The sequence below is a fragment of the Pan troglodytes genome, chromosome 21, assembly GCF_028858775.2.
Source record: "Pan troglodytes isolate AG18354 chromosome 21, NHGRI_mPanTro3-v2.0_pri, whole genome shotgun sequence".
Taxonomy (NCBI): domain Eukaryota; kingdom Metazoa; phylum Chordata; class Mammalia; order Primates; family Hominidae; genus Pan; species Pan troglodytes.
The window spans coordinates 31,490,669-31,509,803 of record NC_072419.2 but is presented as its reverse complement, the minus strand read 5'-3'; the positions used below and the strand labels follow the sequence as shown (position 1 = coordinate 31,509,803).

Below are 19,135 nucleotides of genomic sequence, written 5' to 3'. Positions count from 1 at the left end.
ATTCTACCCAAAGGGAAACTGACCTGGGCCTTCTTGGATAGTCCAGTTGGCTAAGGTGGGGGAGTGAACTGTGTCCACAGCTGGGGATTAGAAGCTTGGGTTGCGGGGCTGGCCTTGGAAAAGGACGCTGAGGTTGAGTTTTGAGTTGGAGAGAGAGGTTGGAGCCTCAGTGATTGAAGACCTTTGATCTCAGGAAAGATGATTTTATGTGTGGAAAGAGTGGTGAAGAAATGCATTGGGAAATGGGGTATGTAGCCCTGGCCAGATACTGAAAGGAAGCAGAGCCTACTGGGGATTGGAAGTTGTTTGTACAAAGTGAGTTCTATCTGTTGAGTAGAAAAGCCTGATGAGGAAGGAAAGGAAGAGAAGCAGTGGAACCGCTGCAGCCGACAGGGACCTCTCTCCTGGGCTCAGCTTTCAGAATGGTAGTGGAACCATCACAGCCAACAGGGACCTCTCTCCTGGGCTCAGCTTTTGGAATGGCAGTGGAATTGTCACAGCCAACAGGGCTCTCTCTCTCTCTCCTGGGCTCAGCTTTCAGAATGGCAGTGGAACCATCACAGCCAACAGGGACCTCTCTCCTGGGCTCAGCTTATGGCATTGGAATCACAGCCAACAGGGGCCTCTCTCCTGGGCTCTGCTTTTGGAATGGCACACTCAAAAACAGGAAGATAGGCCCCAAAATGCAGAGGAGAAGCAGAAGCCTGGTACATGACAGAGCTTGGTGTGTCTCATGCAAGAACGTGGCCACAACACAGGCCATGCCCCATGCACGCCATCCCAGCGGGTGCTGACTCAGCTGCAGCCCTCTCAGCCCACAGTCACTCTGTGGAAGGACATGGTTTCTCTCCAGAAGGGAACAAAAAGTTTATTTTTCATAGAAGGATATGAATGTTTCTAGTCACTGAAAAAATATCAGTTAAAGTCAAATTTATGGTAAAAAAAAATAGAGCAGCATTTTGGAGAGTGGATTTGGTTGCTATAATTTTAAAGACCAACAGAAAGAGTAATTCTACCGGGAGTTGAAAGTTGCAGTACTGTTAGAAGTACGCATTTTACTACCGGGTGAAACTGTCAAACTGAGAGATATTAAAAAATAGCAACAACCTTTATGGGTGGTCTGGGACATCAAGAGCAAATAGAAGCACCGTATAAAACTCAGGCAGGGCCAACAGGAGACCCGCTGGGGAGGGAGAGAGCAGTGCCCCACACCCTGGCTTCCTGTGTTAGGGAGAGAGATGTGGGGGACCTCAGAGAGCTGGTTCTCAGAAGTGCTTAGGAAAACCTTTGTGCAGTCTGTGGGTCACAGTGGGTCACTTCTCTGCAGTTGAGTATCACTGCATTAGTGCAGGCTTTCTTCACTTGTGCCAGCCATCCGTGATCATACAGACGCCCTGTTACTCTGTTCACATCTCCACACGTTGTCACAGGGATCTTGAAAACTACTCTGTACATGCTATAGGAATCAGGATGTCATATATGCTGTGTCTATGACAGCCCTCTAATCTTCCCAGAAAGAAGAGAAAGTGACTTTGCAGGGCAGGTTTTTGGCAAAGCCCTGCAGCCTTCCTGGTGATTTTGTTCTCAAGTACTGAAACCAGCTGTGTAATAGTCCAGACTGGAAGAGCGACCATCCTTCTCTTTGTCCCTCCATACTCCTGGTCTGCCTGTTCTCTGATTTTTTAGAGATTTCTAAGTGTGGTCTAAGCTCTCACGGGAGTGATGTAGTACCCTGGGTAGACTCCCAAACACCTGACCATCAGCTGAGTGGCCGTTTCTGCCCCGTCTGCTGGCCTGATCCTCTTGACCATGGTGGCCCCGCGCTGCCTGGCGTGTAGAGGTGACGGAGGCCGAGCGAAGCTGGCAGCTCTGCTTGTCATCGTGGCATGGCCTCTTGACCATGGTGACCCCACACTGCCCGGCGTGTAGAGGTGACCGAGGCCGAGCGAAGCTGGTAGGTCTGCTTTTGTCATTGTGGCATGGCCTCTTGACCATGGTGATGCCACGCTGCCCAGTGTGTAGAGGTGACAGAGGCTGAGCGAAGCTGGTAGGTCTGCTTTTGTCTTGGTAGCATGGCCTCTTGACTGTGGTGGCCCTGCGCTGCCCGGCGCGTAGAGGTGACCGAGGCCAAGCAAAGCTGGTAGGTCTGCTTTTGTCATCGTGGCATAGCCTCTTGACCATGGTGGCCCCGCGCTACCCAGCGTGTAGAGGTGACCGAGGCCGAGCATGGCCTCTTGACCATGGTGACCCCATGCTGCCCGGCGTGTTGAGGTGACCGAGGCCGAGCGAAGCTGGCAGCTCTGCTTGTCATCGTAGCATGGCACCACTTGCCCCAGGTGGGGTTTCCCTTCCTTCCTCTTTTGCTGTGAAGAGAGCTTTAAAGAAGCTCTTTTTGCTGTTGTCATAAACTTTTCCCCAACGCTTAGCTCCTTCCTGTTCTTGAATTCTCTGCCTTGCTGGAGGCAGGGGACAGGGGATAATTGGAAGATATTCCTCTCCACTTTGGTTTCCTCCAGCAGTGCTCGTTGGGAGCCTTCTGTGTGCCATGTTGGATGCCAGGTGCTGGGAATACAGTAGAGAAAAACATAGAAAGAAATCCCTGATCTCATGGAGCGTATGTTCTAGTGGGGACAGACAGACCATAAACATAACAGAAGCAGATCACACAGTGCATGAGAAGCTGGTATGTGCTATGAGGAGCATGGAGTAGGGCAGGGGCCTGGGTTCGGGGGAGGTATTGGATATTCAGCTGGGTGGTCAGAGTGGGCCTCCTGGGTGGGGGATGGTTGCTGTTCCAAGTGGAGCAAAGAGCTGGTGTGAAGGCCCCGGATAGGGAGATGCTGGTGTGGTTAGGACCCAGCAGGGAGGGGCTGGTGTGAGGGATGCAGAAGGCACAAGGGAGAGGGGGCAAGAAGGTGCTGTGGCCAGGTTGCGGTGCTCAGAGGCTGCTGCCAGGACTTGGCTCTAGGTGAGAGGGGGCCATTATGGGGCTCTGAATAGAGGAAGGTCATGATCCGGCATGGCTGCTGGATTGAGAGTAGACTACAGGGGTCAAGGGAGGGAGCAGGGGCGAGGCGAGAGGATGGTGGCCCCAGCCAGGGTTGTAAGGAGGACATGGAGAGACGGGTTCAATGGTGTCTTTTCAAAGTGGCCTCAGCAGAACTTGATGGTGGGTTGGGAGGCGTGACATACTGGCATGTGGATGGGAAGGACGAGTAGAGGCAGGAGTTTCTGGAGCCGTGTCTGTGAGTAGAAGGGCTCCAGGGCCCAGCTCAGGCTCCTGCTTCAGGAAGAGCCTGGTGGGCCCCGAGAGTGTCAGCGGGAGGTGGCGTGCCCTGTGCTGGACCATGGGACGGTGGCTCCAGTCCCAGGAAGGTCTCCCCTTGCTCCTTCCATCTTCTCTGTGAAATACGAGGCCGGGTCATCAGGTGTGAAACGTGGGCACTGCCCCCCACCACCCTAGGTAGACTCCAGTGGCTGTAGGGCTGTGAGTCACAGGGGTGAGGAGGTCCAGCTGCCCTGAGGCATTGGATGGGGGTGGGGAGCTGGGGAGGTTGGAGGATGGGTGGGCACGGGCCCCAGGATGCTCTCAGGTGACAAGACTGCTGAAGGTCTTGCACTAGCACATTTATGTTTTTATATTTCTTTTGTACCATGATGTTTTCTGATATCCTAGAACAGTTTTTTCTTAACCCTTGTATTTCTGGCAACTGAGGATGTTGTTAGAAAGTGCCATCTTTATCAAAGAACTGAGAGCAGGTGCTCGGTACACATTTTCTTCACATGTGTATTTATAGACAAATCTCTGGAATTGCATTATTTTGCAGCTTCAAAGAACCCCCGCTCTTGCTTGGTGTTCTGCATCCAAATACGAAGCTGCGACAGGCAGAAAGGCTGTTTGAAAATCAACTTATTGGACCGGAGTCCATAGCACATATTGGGGGTAAGTCTGAGCTTGCGGGGGGGGGCCTTCCAGGCTGTCTGTTGTCTGAGGGGGCGGGTTCTGTGGGAGCAGCTACAGTGGCACACTGCCCCTGGACTGGGGCCATGCACATCCTTCTTAGCTGCAGACGTGGGACTTGGCCTTCAGACATCACATGGGAGGCCCTAGGGCTCTTTCTGCTGGTCTTATCTGCCCAGTTTGCATGCCATTTTAGCACTGGGTGATTTTGAATTCCTCTCTATGGAACACTTTGTTGTGCTCAAAGTGTTGTGAAAGGAAAAAGGCCAAATACAGATACCGATGTTTAGTTCATTTATCAAAGTTAAATAGGTATTTGACAGCACAGTATTTCTTAGTTCCATTTGCTTTGTATAGATTTCACTGTGAAATGAAGACAAATGGTTCTCAATATTTCCACTGTTTTTGTCTGACTGTTTGAAATCTCACCTTGATGGGTACACTTAAGGGTAACCATCTGCATCACACTTGCCCACGCCTCAGAACTAGAATTGGGTCTGGTTCTAATACTTGCATCTCTAGCGACCTTGAACAAGGCATTTTCTGTTTGTTAAAATGAGAATTAAGTTTAGTATTGGGAAGGCACAGATAGTCACAGATAGTTTAAAACTTAATCTGGTGTGGGCTTGCTGAGCAGCTTCTTTGGAAGTGCCGCTTGTTATTCTGAAACACACTGTTCTCCAGGCAGTGGGTGGCTGTGGATATGTGCACACAGGGTGCTTCTGTTGTGCTCTCAAGGCCGGTCAGCGGCCTCTCTTCTAGTGACATTTGACCAGCTTTTCTTGCCTGGGCCCTGTTATTTGACACAGGCCCCAAGGACTGTTCCATTTCTGCAGTTGGTTGGTTTTCTTGGCTGTCAAAGTCAAAATTGTTTCAAGAAGAGTAAATATCATGATAGAACTTTGTATTTCTCTTAAAAAGACATTGGCATTTATTTGTGTAAATTTTAAAAGCTTTAGCTTTTTTTGGTGAAAAATCAAATCTTGGTCTTTAAAACTGAAACTTAACAGCAGTTGAAGTGCAAACCAATGATCTTACCTCCCAAAGAGAGCACTTTCCTGTCTTTTTCCTTTTTACTGGGTTACTTCTCATTGTACTTTGTCACCAGGTCCCAGCTTTTTCTCTTTCTTTGATGAGCTGGTGACATTTCTTGGCCAGGCACAGTGGGGTCCTCTCTGGTGGGTGTGAGCCGCAGGGACCTGCCACTGCTGTCTCTGCCACCTCATTTGGAAGCTGCCCTGGGGGCTGGCTGGCAGGTTGCTGACAGTGGAAGGAGGTACTAGCTCTGGGGAGTGCTGGGAGAGAGTAACCACCAACTATAACAGGCTTTATTTTATTTGTTTTTAAGTAGACTTTATTTTTAAGAGCAGTTTTAGGTTCACAGAAAAATTGAGCAGAAGGTACAGAGATTTTCTGAAAAAGAGTTTTTATTACGATTGGGTGTTGCATTTCATCAAATACTTTTTCTGCACACATGCCATGCACAGCCTCCCACATGATCAACATCCCCCACCACAAGGGTCGTTTGTTACAAGTGATGTACTCACATCAATACGTCAATAGTACTCGGAGTCTGTAGTTTACGGTAGGGTTCACTCTTGGTTTTATACATTCTATGGGTTTGGACAAATGCCATGTATCCACCGTTATGGTATCTTACAGGGTGTTTTCACTGCCCTGAAAATCCTCTTTGCTCTGCCTGTTCATCCCACCCTTTTCTTTTAACCCATGGCAACCACTGATCTTTTTGCCATCTCCATAGTTTTGCCTTTTCCAGAATGTTATGTAGCTGGACTCATACAGTATGTAGCCTTTTCAGATTGGCATCTTTCACTTAGTAGTATGCATTTATTTAAAATTCCTCCATGTCTTTCCATGGGTTGATAGCTCATTTCTTTTTAGCACTGAGTAATATTCCATTGTATGGATGTGCCACAGTTTAGTTACCTACTGAAGTACATCTTGGTTGCTGCTAAGTTTTGGCAGTTATGAATAAGGCTGGTTTAAACATCTGTGGGCAGGTTTTTGTGTGGACCTAAGTTTTCAGCTCATTTAGGTAAATACCGAAAAGCATAATTGCTGGATTGTATGGTAAGAGTTAAGTTTTGTAAGAAACCACCAAGCATTTCCAAAGTGGCTGTACCATTTGCCTTCCCATTAACAATTAGTGAGAGTTCCTGGTGCTCCATGTCCTCGCCAGCATTTGGTGGTGTCAGTGTTTTGGATTTTGGCCCTTTTAATAGGTGTATAGTGGTGTCTCGTTGTTTTAATTTGCATTTCTCTGATGACATTTGATGTGGAATATCTTCATATGCCTACCTGCCATCTGTATATCTTCTTGGTGATGTGTCTGTTCAGGCCTTTTGCCCATTTTTGTAATTGGGTTGTTCATTTTCTTATTGTTGAGTTTTAAGAGTTGTTTGTGTATTTTGGATAATAGTTCTTTATCAGACATGTTGTTTGCCAATATTTTCTCCAGTCTGTGGCTTCTCATTCTTTTGACAGTATCTTTTGTAGAGCAAGAGTTTTTAATTTTAATGAAGTTTCACTTATTAATTATTTCTTCATGTATCTCACCTTGGTTTTATATCTGAAAATTCATCATCATACCCTAGGTGTTATATCTAAAAATTCATCATCATACCTAGATTTTCTCCTATGTTCTAGGAATTTGTTTTGTATTTTACATTTAGGTCTGCGATCCATTTTGAATTCCATTTTTGTGAAGGGTATAAGGTTTGTGTCTAGATTTATTTGTTTGCATGTGGATGCAAACAAATTTGTTCCAGCACCATTTGAGGAAAACACTGTCTTTTCTCCATTATGTATTGCCTTTACTCCTTTGTCAAAAGATCAGTTGATTGTATTTATGTGGGTCTGTCTCTGGGCTAAAAATTTTATCTGTTCTATTGATTTATTTTTCTATTCTTTTGCTAATACCACATTGTCTTGATTACTGTAGCTTTATAGAGAATCTTGAAGTTGAGTAGTTTCAGTCCTCTGACTTTATTCTTTTCCTTCAATATTGTATTGGATATTTTGAGTCTTCACCCTCTCCATATGAACTTTAGAATTCATTTGTCTGTATCTACAAAATAACTTGCTGGGATTTTGATTGGGATTGCATTGAATCTATAGATTAAGGTTGGGAAAAACTGACATCTTGACAATATTGAGTATTCCTGTCCATGAACATGGAATATCTCTCCATTTATTTAGTTCTTTGATTTCTTTCATCAGAATTTTGTAGTTTTCCTCATATAGACCTCGTGTATATTATATTATATTTATACCTAAGTATGCCAATCTTTTGGATGCTAATGTACATAGTATTGTGTTTTCAATTCCAAATTCCATTTGTTCATTGTTAGTATAAAGGAAGGTGAGTCAATATCTTGCAATATCCTGCAACCATGCTATAATTGCTTGGTTCCAGGAGGGTTTTTTGTTGTTGTTGATTCTTTCAGATTTTCTATCTAGACAATTATGTCACTTGCAAACAAAGAAAGTTTTATTTCTTTCTTCTCAATCTGTATACCTTTTGTTTCCTTTTCATGTCTTACTGCATTAGCTAGGTCTTCCAGTATGATACTGAAAAGGAGTGGTGATAGGGGCATCTTTGCCTTGTTCTTGATCTTAGCAGGAAAGCTTCTAGTTTGTCATCCATAAGTATGATGTTATATGTAGATTTTTTAATAGATATTCTTGATCAAGTTAAGAAAGTTTCCCCTCTACTCCCAGCTTGCTGAGAGTTTTTAATCATGAATGGGTGTTGGATGTTACTAGATGTTTTTTTCTGTATCTGTTGATATGATCATGTGATTATTCTTGTTTAGATTGTTGAAGTCTCTAACTGTGATAGTGGATTCTGTTTCTCCTTGCAGTTTCATCAGTTTTTGCCTCACATATTGGTGCTCTATTGTGAAGCATATACACATTAAAGGTTCTTATGTTTTTTTGAGGCATTGACCCCTTTATCATTGTGTGATGCTCCTCTTTATCCCTGATAACTTTCCTTGGTCTGAAGTGTTCTCTGTCTGAATTTAATACAGCTATTCTGGGTTGCTTTTGGTTAGTGTTAACATGATGTACTTTCTTCATCCCTTCACTTTTAATCTATATATGTCTTTATATTTAAAGTGGGTTTCTTGTACACAACATAGAGTTGGGTCTTGTTTTTTGAATAATTCTGGCAATGTCTCTCTTTCAGTTGGTATATTTAGACCATTTATGTTTAAAGTGATTATTGATATATTGGATTAATATCTACCGTATTTGTTACTGTTTTCTATTCTTTGCCCTTATTCTTTGTTTCTATTTTTGCATTCTACTCTCTTTTTGTCTTTTGTAGTTTTAAACTGAGTATTTTATATGATTCCATTTTCTCTCCTTTCTTAGCATATCAGTTATACTTCTTTTTTTTACTTTTTGTAGTGGTTACCCTTGAGTTTGCAATATACATTTGAAAACTATGGAATGTTTTATGAATTTGTGTATCATCATTGCTCAAGGGGCATGCTAGTCTTCTCTGTATCATTCTAATTTTAGTATATGTGCTGCTGAAGTAAGCACTTAATGTGCTGTAATTTTCTTCTAAAGGATTTCTGGCAGTTCTTCTCCTTTAGTTGGATATAATCAATATCAGCAGCAGACACTGATGTGAGGTGAATATGAACTCATGCCCCTAAGTGCTGAGTGTCAGCTTGAGTGCTTCAGGACTGGAGAAAATCCTCACAGTTCTCATCACTGACTGGTATCTGCTGCACCCTTGCTTTTGAGTCAGGTTCATGCCCACAGGCTGCTTCCCTAGGCCCCCGCAGTTTTATCACTGTAAGTTTTAAGGATTTTTCTTTTTTTTTTTTTTTTCTTTGTACCATGGATCTGCTTTCTTTTTTTTTTTTTTTTTTTATTGATCATTCTTGGGTGTTTCTCGCAGAGGGGGATCTGGCAGGGTCACAGGACAATAGTGGAGGGAAAGTCAGCAGATAAACAAGTGAACAAAGGTCTCTGATTTTCCTAGGCAGAGGACCCTGCGGCCTTCTGCAGTGTTTGTGTCCCTGGGTACTTGAGATTAGGGAGTGGTGACGACTCTTAATGAGCATGCTGCCTTCAAGCATCTGTTTAACAAAGCACATCTTGCACCACCCTTAATCCATTCAACCCTGAGTGGACACAGCACATGTTTCAGAGAGCACAGGGTTGGGGGCAAGGTCACAGATCAACATGAGCCCAAGGCAGAAGAATTTTTCTTAGTACAGAACAAAATGAAAAGCCTACCATGTCTACCTCTTTCTACACAGACACGGCAACCATCCGATTTCTCAATCTTTTCGCCACCTTTCCCCCTTCTTTCTATTCCACAAAACCGCCATTGTCATCATGGCCCGTTCTCAATGAGCTGTTGGGTACACCTCCCAGACGGGGTGGTGGCCGGGCAGAGGGGCTCCTCACTTCCCAGTAGGGGCGGCCGGGCAGAGGCACCCCTCACCTCCCGGATGAGGCGGCTGGCTGGGCGGGGGGCTGACCCCCCCACCTCCCTCCTGGACAGGACGGCTGGCCGGGCGGGGGGCTGACCCCCCAACCTCCCTCCCGGACGGGGCGGCTGGCTGGGCGGGGGGCTGAGCCCCCCACCTCCCTCCCGGACGGGGCGGCTGGCCGGGTGGGGGGGCTGACCCCCCCCTCACCTCCCTCCCGGCTGGGGCAGCTGGCCGGGCAGAGGGGCTCCTCACTTCCCAGTAGGGGCGGCCGGGCAGAGGTGCCCCTCACCTCCCGGACGGGGTGGCTGGCCGGGTAGGGGGCTGAGCCCCCCACCTCCCTCCCGGACGGGGCGGCTGGCCGGGCGGGGGGCTGACCCCCCCCACCTCCCTCCCGGATGGGGCGGCTGGCCGGGCCGGGGGCTGACCCCCCACCTCCCTCCCAGACAGGGCGGCTGGCCGGGCAGAGGGGCTCCTCACTTCCCAGTAGGGGCGGCCGGGCAGAGGCGCCCCTCACCTCCCAGACGGGGTGGCTGGCCGGGCGGGGGGCTGACCCCCCCACCTCCCTCCCGGACGGGGCGGCTGGCCGGGCAGGATTTTTCATATTCCCAGAAATTGCTTCTCTTCCATCTTGAGAATTGGCATTTCCTCTAGAGGGCAGGGGGAACATGTAAACAAGCCCTCTTGTAGGAGAAGGCGGCTTAGTCACATTTCTTAGGCTAACATTGCTCTTCCTCCTTTTTGTGTTTTTAAACAGATGTGATGTTTACTGGGACAGCAGATGGCCGGGTCGTAAAACTTGAAAATGGTGAAATAGAGACCATTGCCCGGTTTGGTTCGGGCCCTTGCAGTAAGTTGGTGATAATCCCTCGACGTGTCTCTTCCAGTCTTTCAGAAAGATGTTGGATCGCTGTGTGGAACTGCTTTTCCCTAGAATGCCTGTGGGAGAAAAAGAACCTCTGACCATCTAGTAGATGGAACATGACGTCACTACGAGCTCTTCATTTGCCGGGTGGTCCTTGGGCCTCACGGTGCCTGATGGTCACCTACAGTCCCCATTTTGCAGCTGGGTAGTGGCTGTGGCCCCTGGTTGGTACTGCGTGGGCCTCGCCCCTCACCATTTTATTGGGGTCCCCGTTTACCTTTGCGGTACTTCAGAGGCTAATAGGTGTTATCACAGTGCTGCTGTGGAAAAGCAGGTGGCCTTGTCATTACTTGGATGTGTAAGTGTTATTCTGCCTTGGTCTCAGGAATTTCAGCCCTGTAAGTGAGAATACCCTTAAGTCATTCAAATTTTGGAAAACTAGAGTAGAAGACTCACTGTTTAAAACTGATAGTCTATAGACTTAATAGTTACCATTTTTTAATAGCTGGAATGTTTTTATTAAAGTGATGTATTTTCATAAACACAAACAACACAAAGGTACAAAGGAGAAAATAAAAATCACCTGAGTCTTTTCAGATGTAATTGTTATGAACATTTTAGTGGTTCACTTTTCAGACATCTTTTTGTTCATGGACATCCACACCCACACACGTATGATGGAATTATACCCTACATCAGTTCTTTAACCTGCCTTTTTCCGTGCCATTTTGGCAGTAAGCACCCTGCAGTGAGCATCCCACAGTGAACACCCTGCAATAAGCATTTGCAGTGAGCACCCATGGTCAGCACCTACAATAGCACCTGGAGTGATCACCCATGGTGAGCACCCTACAGTAAGCACCTGCAGTGAGCACCCCACAGTGAACACCCTGCAGTAAGCACCTACAGTGAGCACCTATAGTGAACACCTGCAGTGGTACTTGCAATGAGCACCCTACAGTTAATGCCCCACAAAAGCACCTGTAGTGAGCACCCTGCAATAAGCACCTGTAGTCAGCACCCCACAGTGAACACCCTGCAATAAGCACCTGTAGTGAGCACCTTCAGTGAGCACCCTGCAATAAGACCTGTAGTGAGCACCTTCAGTGAGCACCCCACAGTGAACACCTTGCAATAAGCATCTGCAGTGAACACCCCACAGTGAACTCCCTGCAATAAGCCCCTGCGGTGAGCACCCCACAGTGACCACCCTGCAATAACACCCTGCAATAAGCGCCTGCAGTGAGCACTCCACTTGAACACCCTGCAGTAAGCACCTGCAGTGAGTACCTCACAGTGAACACCCTGCAATAAGCACCTGCAGTGAGCACCCCACAGTGAATATCTTGCAATAAGCCCCTGCGGTGAGCACCCCACGGTGAACACCCTGCAATAACACCCTGCAATAAGCACCTGCAGTGAGCACTCCACTTGAACACCCTGCAGTAAGCACCTGCAGTGAGTACCTCACAGTGAACACCCTGCAATAAGCACCTGCAGTGAGCACCCCACAGTGAACACCTTGCAATAAGCACCTGCAATGAGCACCCCACAGTGAACACCCTGCAATAACCACCTGCAGTGAGCACCCCACAGTGAACACCCTACAATAAGCACCTGCAGTGAGCACTCTACACAAACACCCTGCAGTAAGCACCTGTAGTGAGCACCCCACAGTGAACACCCTGCAGTAAGCACCTGCAGTGAGCACCCTGCAATAAGCACCTGCAGTGAGTACCCCACAGTGAACACCCTGCAATGAGCACCTCACAGTGAACACCCTGCAATAAGCAACTGTAGTGAGCACCCTGCAATAAGCACCTGCAGTGAACACCCCACAGTGAACACCCTGCAGTAAGCACCTACAGTAAGCACCCTGCTGTGAGCACCCCACAATGAACACCTTGCAATAAGCACCTGCAGTGAGCACCTGCAGGGCAGTTGTAGCTCTAATGCCATGGTCTTGTCTTGTTCTGTACAGCATGATGTATGGGAAGGGATGGATGAGATGCTTGGATACTGAGAACAGCACATGTAGAATCCGGGACCAGCTACCAATCCCCATCTGTTTGTTTTTCTAGAAACCCGAGATGATGAGCCTGTGTGTGGGAGACCCCTGGGTATCCGTGCAGGGCCCAATAGGACTCTCTTTGTGGCTGATGCATACAAGGGACTATTTGAAGTAAATCCCTGGAAACGTATGTGACAATATCTCGTTTCCTTCTATGAAGATTTTAGATCTTTTAAACAATATATGTATGTGTAGACTTAATAGGATTTGTTAGCAACAGTCTACTAAAGACTCTGATATTTCTTATTCACTGAACAGTACTGAAAACATTGCCTGCAAAAGTCAGCTAGTTTTAAACACCAGAAAACTCCCTACCCATGATTCCATTTGGTCCATATCCTAATTTCCTCCTAGTATTTATATTTTAGCCACAGGGTCTCAAAAGGACTTATTTTGAGGAAGTTAGACCTCTTTCTGTCTTGATTTTTCTGTGTGTCTCTCTGCGTCTTGTCTATTTGTTTTCTCTCTTTCTTCTCTGTGGCCCTCCCCTTTGTCTCTTCCTTTCTGTTTTCTCCTGTAGTTCCTCCTCTTCTCTCCCCTGACTGCTCATGAGTCCCCTTGACCAGGCTGTAATACGTGCTGTGTGTCTCAGTGGAGGTTCCTGCTGGGGAGGAGTCTGTTGTCTTGTGCGTGGGGGCCCGAACATAGGCCCTGCAGCCCAGCTGCTTGGGGGCATTCCACTCTGCTGGCCACCAGCTGTGACTGCAGGTCCCTTAGTTGCTCTCTGCCCAGCTTCCTCATCAAATTGGGGTCATAGTAGCCCTGCCTGTGGGATTGTTGCGAGGGTTTAAAGGCGATCACACCTCGAGAGTGCTTAGCACTCAATCCATGTTCTTTCTATTATTTTTCAAAACTTACTACTACTTTTCTTTTCTAAAAGGAGATGAGTAGAATGTCATATTTCTCTCAAATAGAACTAACAAATAGAACTAAAGCCTGCCTAACACTTGCAGTAGATGTTATCAAGTCAGTTGGCCTTAGTAAAAGAAGGAATTCCTCATCCTTATAGAAAAGATCCTGCGTTTAATGAACTTAGTCTAAAAAAATCATTTAACACCTAATACTGTTTTTACTATAAGAAGGAATAAATCTTCTGACAAATGACATGGAGAAGTTTCAGTTTTTCTTTTTAAATCAGTTAGGTTGGTTAATATTTTGCAATTATTGAGAAGTTCCTAGTTCAAGTCAATCTTTTTCTTTCTTTTTAAACTTCAGGTGAAGTGAAACTGCTGCTGTCCTCCGAGACACCCATTGAGGGGAAGAAAATGTCCTTTGTGAATGATCTTACAGTCACTCAGGATGGGAGGAAGATTTATTTCACCGATTCTAGCAGCAAATGGCAAAGACGAGACTACCTGCTTCTGGTGATGGAGGGCACAGATGACGGGCGGTGAGGCCTTGCTCCAGGTCTCCCATTTGTTGAGTTCACCAGCCAAGCCAGCTGCTTCAGCAGAGCCTGTTACTTCTAGGGACCAAGGGAGTATTTCCAGCATCATATTTCAGCTTCTAGGACAGGACCTTAGTGGCTTCTGGAGGCAGGTGATGGATGTCACAAAATGGAACAAGGTGCTTTCGTTTTCTCTGAGGAAATAAAACAGGCCAGTCCGTCTGAGGGTGCAAGTCTAGGCAGTCGAGAGAGACCCCGGAGGCAGGCCTGGGCTTTGGGTTGCCTCTCTGAGGGGTATTCCTGTCCAGCTCCCAGGTGAGCAAGATAACTGACCTTGGGGTTCCCTGGAGGGGACACTGGATCTGCTATGGATGGGGAAGGGCCCCCAGGGGCCAGCCTCGAATCAAGTTTGAGCAGGGCACCCAGGGCCTGTTGCTCCGGGGTGAGGCGGAGTCACCTTCTGCAGGCCCATACCCTGAAGGCCCAGAGTGGGAGCCAGGGATTCTCCCCCATAACCCTCTGCTTTTGGTGTTCCACAGCCTGCTGGAGTATGATACTGTGACCAGGGAAGTAAAAGTTTTATTGGACCAGCTGCGGTTCCCGAATGGAGTCCAGCTGTCTCCTGCAGAAGACTTTGTCCTGGTGGCAGAAACAACCATGGCCAGGATACGAAGGTGTGTGTGGGATTAGCTGAGCCATCAGTTACTGGCCAGAGCGCATCATGGCCGGGGTGGGGTGGGCATGGAAATGGGATCGACAGAAATCAGAGGCAGCAGCGCACCTTCTGCATGGCATGTTAAAGAAAATTCAAGGGTGCGCTTTCTTTCTCCCATTGCGAGTCGCAGTCTGGAAGAGTGTCTTAAGGCTGACTGGTGCAGCCCGGGCCCCATTCCCCTGCTGGCAGGGCCTTGGTCCTCCCCTGACCTACTTCCCCTCTGTTCATACTGGGCCCTGTGCACAAAGGTTTCTTCTCAGCAGCTGAGCCTTTGTTCATGATGGTCATAGAGCACTTTCCATATATATATTTGGACCAAGACCAGTTTGGTGCTTGGCTAAAATTTTTTTTCTGAAATTGAGGGGCTATGGTTCACTCTCTGCTTGGGTGAATTTTTCAGAGTCTACGTTTCTGGCCTGATGAAGGGCGGGGCTGATCTGTTTGTGGAGAACATGCCTGGATTTCCAGACAACATCCGGCCCAGCAGCTCTGGGGGGTACTGGGTGGGCATGTCGACCATCCGCCCTAACCCTGGGTTTTCCATGCTGGATTTCTTATCTGAGAGACCCTGGATTAAAAGGATGATTTTTAAGGTAACTGTGAAAACTGTTATTCCAAGAAAGAAAACGGAAATGAATTGAATCATATTTTTTTGACCCTTATAGCTTAAAAATCTAGTTCTGCTTGTAGTATTTGGCTCTGAATGACACTTAGAAACACATTTCATTCTTCATCCTGAAATGCAGATTTAAACATTTGGACCCTTTGGTTCTTATGGTTTTCCTTTTTCTGGGTGTTTTTATTGTCACCCTCACCATCGTGGCTTTGGGCATCTGCCTGCCTGTCAGTCTCTGGTTCCCTGTTTCTGGGTGTTTTGATTGCCACCCTCACCATCGTGGCTCTGGGCATCTGCGTGCCTGTCAGTCTTGCTCCTCCATCTGCCATGGCTTTGCCAGGCCTTCTCTGCTCTCCACCCTCCTCTCTGCCTCCTCAGGGAAAGAGTCGGCAGGTGCCCTTTCCTCCCCTCCCTGCAGGTGTGGCCACTCCTGTAACCTAGTCACCACAGCTGCCGTCCCGCCTGCTCCCTGCTGCCTTCTTGCAGCCTCACTGCCAGGCACCCTTCTCTATGGAGTTCTGCCCTTTGACCTCTTACCACACCCAAATCTTTCCCTTTTTAAAAAAAGTCACCCACCCCCACCAATGGCCAGCCATGGCCCCTTCAACACAACAGCCCCTTCAACACAGCCTTTAAATCTTGCCATTTTCCCAGTGGCTTCCATGAAGCACCCCACATAATAACTCAGCACGTTTACACTGTGGAGGGGTCACTTGCTGATGTGGGCACTTGTGTAATACAGAGATCTGCTTTTCCAGCAAGCTCCATGTCACAGGCTGAATAGGTATTTTAAATTGATACTGAATATTTGAACCGATATGGAAATACTAGCTTATGGTCCTGGGGCTGACAGGCAGTAGTTGCTGAGTCCTGCTGCTGGGCTGTGTGTCTGGACCCCTCCTGGGGGCTGCGTGCACATTCTCAGACTGGCTCACGGCCTTCAGTGATGTGAGTTCTGTGGGTCGCTGTGTGGGAAGTCCTAATCTGTTGAGAAATCTGTCCTTCTCTTTGCCTTATTGGCTCCAGAGACAGCATCTGTTCCTGCTGGGACCTAGGGGGAGGCAAAATGGCAGGTGGGCTAGCACAGGGGTTTTGGAGGCTGCCAGACCAGCTGTGGGATCCTGGGCCGGGGACTTGGACTCGCTGCCTCAGGTGCTCTGTCTGTAAAGTGGAAAGAATAATAGTGCCTCATCAGGTGCTGGGAACATTTAGTGAGAATCTGCACATAGTGCCCTTAGCGTAGGGTAGTATGAGTGGTGGTTGTGTCTCTTCCCCTGAATAGAATGTGCATACCATCAGAGCAGGTGTTTTTCTGTTTAGTTCATGCATAGTTCATTTGTCATCCTCCACACCTGCAACAGTGCCTGGCACATGTAGGCGCGAGGACGTACCGTTGATTGAGGGCACAGTTAGGGAGGGGGCTGCAAACATGAGGGAACATGGAGTCTTCCTGCAGCTGGGTGAGGAGGGGTGAGAGGGAGGACCACAGCCCCATGGACTTGGAAAGAAGGTTCAGTTTTATTCAAAATGTAATCCAAGTCATTGAAGATTTTTTTGTTTTTTGTTTTTTGTTTTTGAGACGGAGCCTCGCCCTGTCACCCAGGTTGGAGTGCAGTGGCGTGATCTCGGCTCACTGCAACCTCTGCCTCCTGGGCTCAAGTGATTCTCCTGCCTCAGCCTCCTGACTAGCTGGGACTACAGGTGTGTACCACCACGCTCGGCTAATTTTTTGTATTTTTAATAGAGACAAGTTTTCACCATGTTGGCCAGGCTGGTCTCGAACGCCTGACCTCAAGTAATCCACCCGTCTCAGCCTCCCAAAGTTCTGGGATTACAAGCGTGAGCCACCATGCCTGGCCTGATTTTTTTTTTTTTTTTAAATTTCGAGGCAGTATCAAAGCTGTGGAAAGAGGGAGGGTACAAGGGATTTTTTTCCCAGCACTGTTTCCGAGTTAGCGGCTGGCCTAATGCCCTGTCACTCACTGCCGATGCCTGAGCATGTGTTTGGCACATTCTCCTTCATTACCACTGATTGAAACCAGGAGATGCCCACAGCTCCCCTGTGACTGTCCGGTCTGCAGGCCCCATTCAGATTTTGCCAGTTGTCCCGGTGTTGTCCTTTCTAACAAACGATTCAACCCAGGATCAGGAGTGGTGTTTAGTTGTCAGCTGTTTAATCTCCTTCAGTCTGGGGGATATTCAGCTCCTGTCTTTTTTTGAATTTTTGGCCTTGATCCTTTGAAAGCATACAGGTCAGCTGTGTCCCAGAATGTCCCTCCAGTAGGGTTGGTTTTTCATGTTTAGATTCTGGTCTCGCATCGTTGGCAGCAGTGGCGCAGCAGTGAAGCTGTGCTCATCTTGGCGCGGCTGTCATGAGGGCGCGATACGAGTTTGCTCTGTTGGGGTGGTGGCAACTTCGGCCACCTGATTCAGGCAGGGAATGCCAGGTGTCTCCACCTGGACTTGGTTCTTTCATGTCTAATTACTGAGTTGCTCGCAGAGAGGTGGTTTTTGTAAGTAATCACCAGTGCCATCTTATGGTTTCCCATGTTCTTAATGGTGATTATGTTACAGTCATCATTGATTTTGATGCTCAAATTACCCATCTGTGGCCAGGAGGAGCCCCTTCAGTGTGGCTTCTGGGCCTTTGGGCATGTCCTCTTGTCTTGGGCTAGCTCCTCACTTTCCAGCACATAAGTCGTTCCAGTTTCCTCTTGTATTGTCCCTGCTTCAGCTCTGCAATCGGCCATTTCTCCCAGGAGCCCTGGTTCCTTGTGGAGGAGATCTGGGTGCTGAGTGTACTCGCTGCTTTGGGTGTCGCTGCTCCCAGGTCCCTAAGGGACAACGCTGGGAGTACAAGCACACGATGCATACTCACATATACCTGCATGCGTAGACATCACACACACACACCACTCACGCTTATGCCTGCATCTGTCATCTGTAAATTGAAAACCATGACACCACCACAGGACTGATCCAAGTTTTCTCCCCTTATTTTTCCCCCTATTTGTACCTCTCCAACAGTGAGAAACCTGGATCCCATTGTCCTGCCTAGGTTTACCTGTTCAACCATTTTCTGTGCATGTGACCAATCTGTGGTTGCTGTGCCCTGTCACATGGCCCCATCCAGGGCTGTAGCACCCCATGCTGGGCTGTCCCCTTCCTCCCTGACCATGTGCTGGAGGCTGCCTTTTGCCTCAAGGGCTGTGATCCCTGCACCGGGCTGTCCCTGGGTGTACACCTCCTCACTTGCATGGGCTCTCACAGCCTGATCTGGGCCTCACTGTGGGGACACCTCCTCACCCCATGTGGGCCCTGACAGCCCATGCCAGGCCACTCCCCTGCAGGGACACCTCCTCACCCAAGCGGAGTGGGCTTGTCTGGGTCACCATGGTCTGCCATCCCCTGCACACATGTACCCTGCTCAGCCCCATGCTCCTGATGGAGTTGTTTAGGAGGGGAGTGATGTAGTACAAAGAATGTTTTTAAAGAGAACTGCAGCTACTGCAAGGAGAACAGCTTGCAGCAGGGCTCAGCTGGCTGTGGGAGCCTGTGTGGAAGCTGTCTCAGTGACTGGGGAGAGGCGGCAGGCCAGGGCCCAGGCCAGGGACACACACAACAGATGGCAAGACTGGCAGCTGGGCTTGTAGGGCACAGAGAGACTGGGATCAAGGGAAGGCTGGGGTCCTGGCCCTGTCTCCGGAGCTGGGGAGGCTGTTGAATTTGAAGTGCTATTAGAAAGGCCAGGCAGACATGGGTCCCAGACAGTGAGAAACTTAGCACTGGTGTTGGAGATGGCGATTTGAGAGCTTTCTGGGAAAGTGACTAGTTGTAATAGTGAGAGAGGATGAGATCTCTTAGGGGGAAGAGAGAAGAGAGGAGAGTGGGAAGGATCCACGGCCGAACAGCAGGAGGTGGCATTTCGTAGGTAGTGGGAAGCCTTGGGAATTTTTTGAGCTGTAATGCAGTTGATCTATCGCTGTTGAACCTAGAGTCTAGTCAGCTTGTCTGTCTGCTTGAACATTTCCAGTGACTGGGAGACA

At 48.1% G+C, this 19,135-nt stretch overlaps 1 protein-coding gene and 1 non-coding gene across 2 annotated transcripts in view; one reads left to right on the top strand and one right to left on the bottom strand.

Moving 5' to 3' along the window:
- APMAP (adipocyte plasma membrane associated protein) overlaps positions 1-19,135 on the top strand; it is a 31,063-nt gene that overhangs the window by 10,037 nt on the left and 1,891 nt on the right. The window contains exons 3-8 of the mRNA XM_514556.9: positions 3,828-3,943; positions 10,193-10,285; positions 12,382-12,498; positions 13,587-13,761; positions 14,298-14,432; positions 14,874-15,066. Of these exons, the coding sequence (XP_514556.2) occupies positions 3,828-3,943; positions 10,193-10,285; positions 12,382-12,498; positions 13,587-13,761; positions 14,298-14,432; positions 14,874-15,066 (829 nt within the window). The remainder of the gene's footprint in view (positions 1-3,827; positions 3,944-10,192; positions 10,286-12,381; positions 12,499-13,586; positions 13,762-14,297; positions 14,433-14,873; positions 15,067-19,135) is intronic.
- LOC112206623 (U6 spliceosomal RNA) lies at positions 8,427-8,533 on the bottom strand. The gene has a single exon (XR_002941032.1). It is a non-coding gene; the product is annotated as a U6 spliceosomal RNA (small nuclear RNA).